This window comes from Priapulus caudatus, unplaced genomic scaffold (genome assembly GCF_000485595.1).
Source record: "Priapulus caudatus unplaced genomic scaffold, Priapulus_caudatus-5.0.1 Scaffold1237, whole genome shotgun sequence".
Lineage (NCBI taxonomy): Eukaryota > Metazoa > Priapulida > Priapulimorpha > Priapulimorphida > Priapulidae > Priapulus > Priapulus caudatus.
The window spans coordinates 32,672-34,676 of NW_014578298.1; the positions used below are offsets into that span (position 1 = coordinate 32,672).

The 2,005-nt window shown below is 51.5% G+C and overlaps 1 protein-coding gene across 1 annotated transcript in view; it reads left to right on the forward strand.

Annotated features, from left to right (window-relative positions):
- LOC106815925 (B-box type zinc finger protein ncl-1-like) overlaps window positions 1-2,005 on the forward strand; it is a gene marked incomplete at its 5' end in the record, with an annotated part of 16,602 nt that overhangs the window by 12,553 nt on the left and 2,044 nt on the right. The window contains 2 exons of the mRNA XM_014820458.1: window positions 365-531; window positions 852-1,157. Coding sequence (XP_014675944.1) covers window positions 365-531; window positions 852-1,157 — 473 coding nt within the window. The remainder of the gene's footprint in view (window positions 1-364; window positions 532-851; window positions 1,158-2,005) is intronic.

Below are 2,005 nucleotides of genomic sequence, written 5' to 3' on the forward strand. Positions count from 1 at the left end.
GGAGGAGGAGGAGGAGGAGGAGGAGGAGGAGGAGGAAGAGGAGGAGGAAGCAGGTGATGTTCTCGCAGCCGATGCGGCGCAGGAAGTGACCCTCCTCGTCAAACTCCACGACGCAGTGTCCCTGCGGAGGATTCGCTCGTTAGATCGCTCGTTAAAGTAGTTATTAAAGAGCTCGTTAGTGCGTCCCTGAGGAAGGACGGGAAGGGGAAGATTGCTCGTTATATCGCTCAAATAAGAGCTCGTTAGCGCGTCCAGTGACTCCACACCGTTACATCGCTACGGTAACAGCGTGTTCTCACCTTGAGGTCACAGACGATGAAGCCACTGTCTCTGATCGCAACACCGGACATAATTCCACGCTTAGTGTCACATCGCCACGGAAACAACAACAACAACGACGCGCGCACTCACCTTGAAGTCGCAGACGACATAGCTACACCGTCACATCGTCCGTGGCGACGGCGCGCTGAGTTCAAGTATCAGTTCGGCATCCCCGGCAGAGAGGAGGGCCAGCTGTGGTACCCGCGCAAGGTGAGGGTCTCCTCCCCCTCTCCCCCTCTCCCCTCCCCCTCTCCCCCTCTCCTCTTCGGCATTCTCGAGTGTTATAGAAGCTTCCTCCTCTCTTAATCTCCAAAACCTCTGCATGGCTCGTTGTCATTGACGAAGACTTACGTTAATGACGACGACAATGATGATGACAATTACGATGATGACAATGACAGTGAAATTCACCATTGAGCGCTATGGTTAGAGATTGATCGTCTGAGTTTAGCGTACCACGCCCCTGACCAACCAAAACAAAAAACAAAAACACCAAAAATTAATTCGTTAACTCCGCATCTCGCCCGCAGGTGGCGGTCATCCGCACGTCGGGCAAGTTCGTCGTCTGCGACCGCGGCAACGAGCGCTCGCGCATGCAGATCTTCACGAAGAACGGCCACTTCATCAAGAAGATCGCGATCCGCTACATCGACATCGTCGCCGGCCTCGCGATCACGCACCAGGGCCACGTCGTCGCCGTCGACAGCGTGTCGCCGACCGTGTTCCGCATCTCAGAGTCCGGAGACCTGCTGAAGTGGTTTGACTGCAGCGACTACATGCGCGAGCCGTCCGACATTGCGATCAGCGGCAAGAACTACTTCGTCTGCGACTTCAAGGTGAGCGCGCGCGTCGTCGTTGTTGTCGTTGTTTCCGTGGCGACGGCGCGCTACGATGTGACGGTGTAGCTATGTCGTCTGCGACTTCAAGGTGAGCGCGCGTGTTGTTGTTGTTGTTTTGTGTGTGTTTGCGTAGGTGTAAGTTCTGTATCTATGTGTGTACAGGTGTAAGTTCCGTATCTATGTGTGTACAGGTGTAAGTTCTGTATATATGTGTGTGCGTAGGTGTAAGTTCTGTATCTATGTGTGTACAGGTGTAAGTTCTGTATCTATGTGTGTACAGGTGTAAGTTCTGTATCTGTGTGTGTACAGGTGTAAGTTCTGTATATATGTGTACAGGTGTAAGTTCTGTATCTATGTGTGCGTAGGTGTAAGTTCTGTATCTATGCGTGTACAGGTGTAAGTTCTGTATCTGTGTGTGTGCGTAGGTGTAAGTTTGGCCAGCTGGGACCGGGCAAGACGCAGTTCAACTCGCCGCACGGCTTCTGCCTCGGCATAGATGAGGACATCGTCGTCGCCGACACCAACAACCACCGCATCCAGGTGTTCGAGAAGACCGGAGATACAGAACTTACACCTGTACACACACAGATACAGAACTTACACCTGTACACACATAGATACAGAACTTACACCTACGCACACACACAGATACAGAACTTACACCTACGCGCACAGATACAGAACTTATATCTACGCACACACATAGATACAGAACTTACACCTACGCACACACATAGATACAGAACTTACACCTACGCACACACATAGATACAGAACTTACACCTACGCACACATATATACAGAACTTACACCTACGCACACACATAGATACAGAACTTACACCT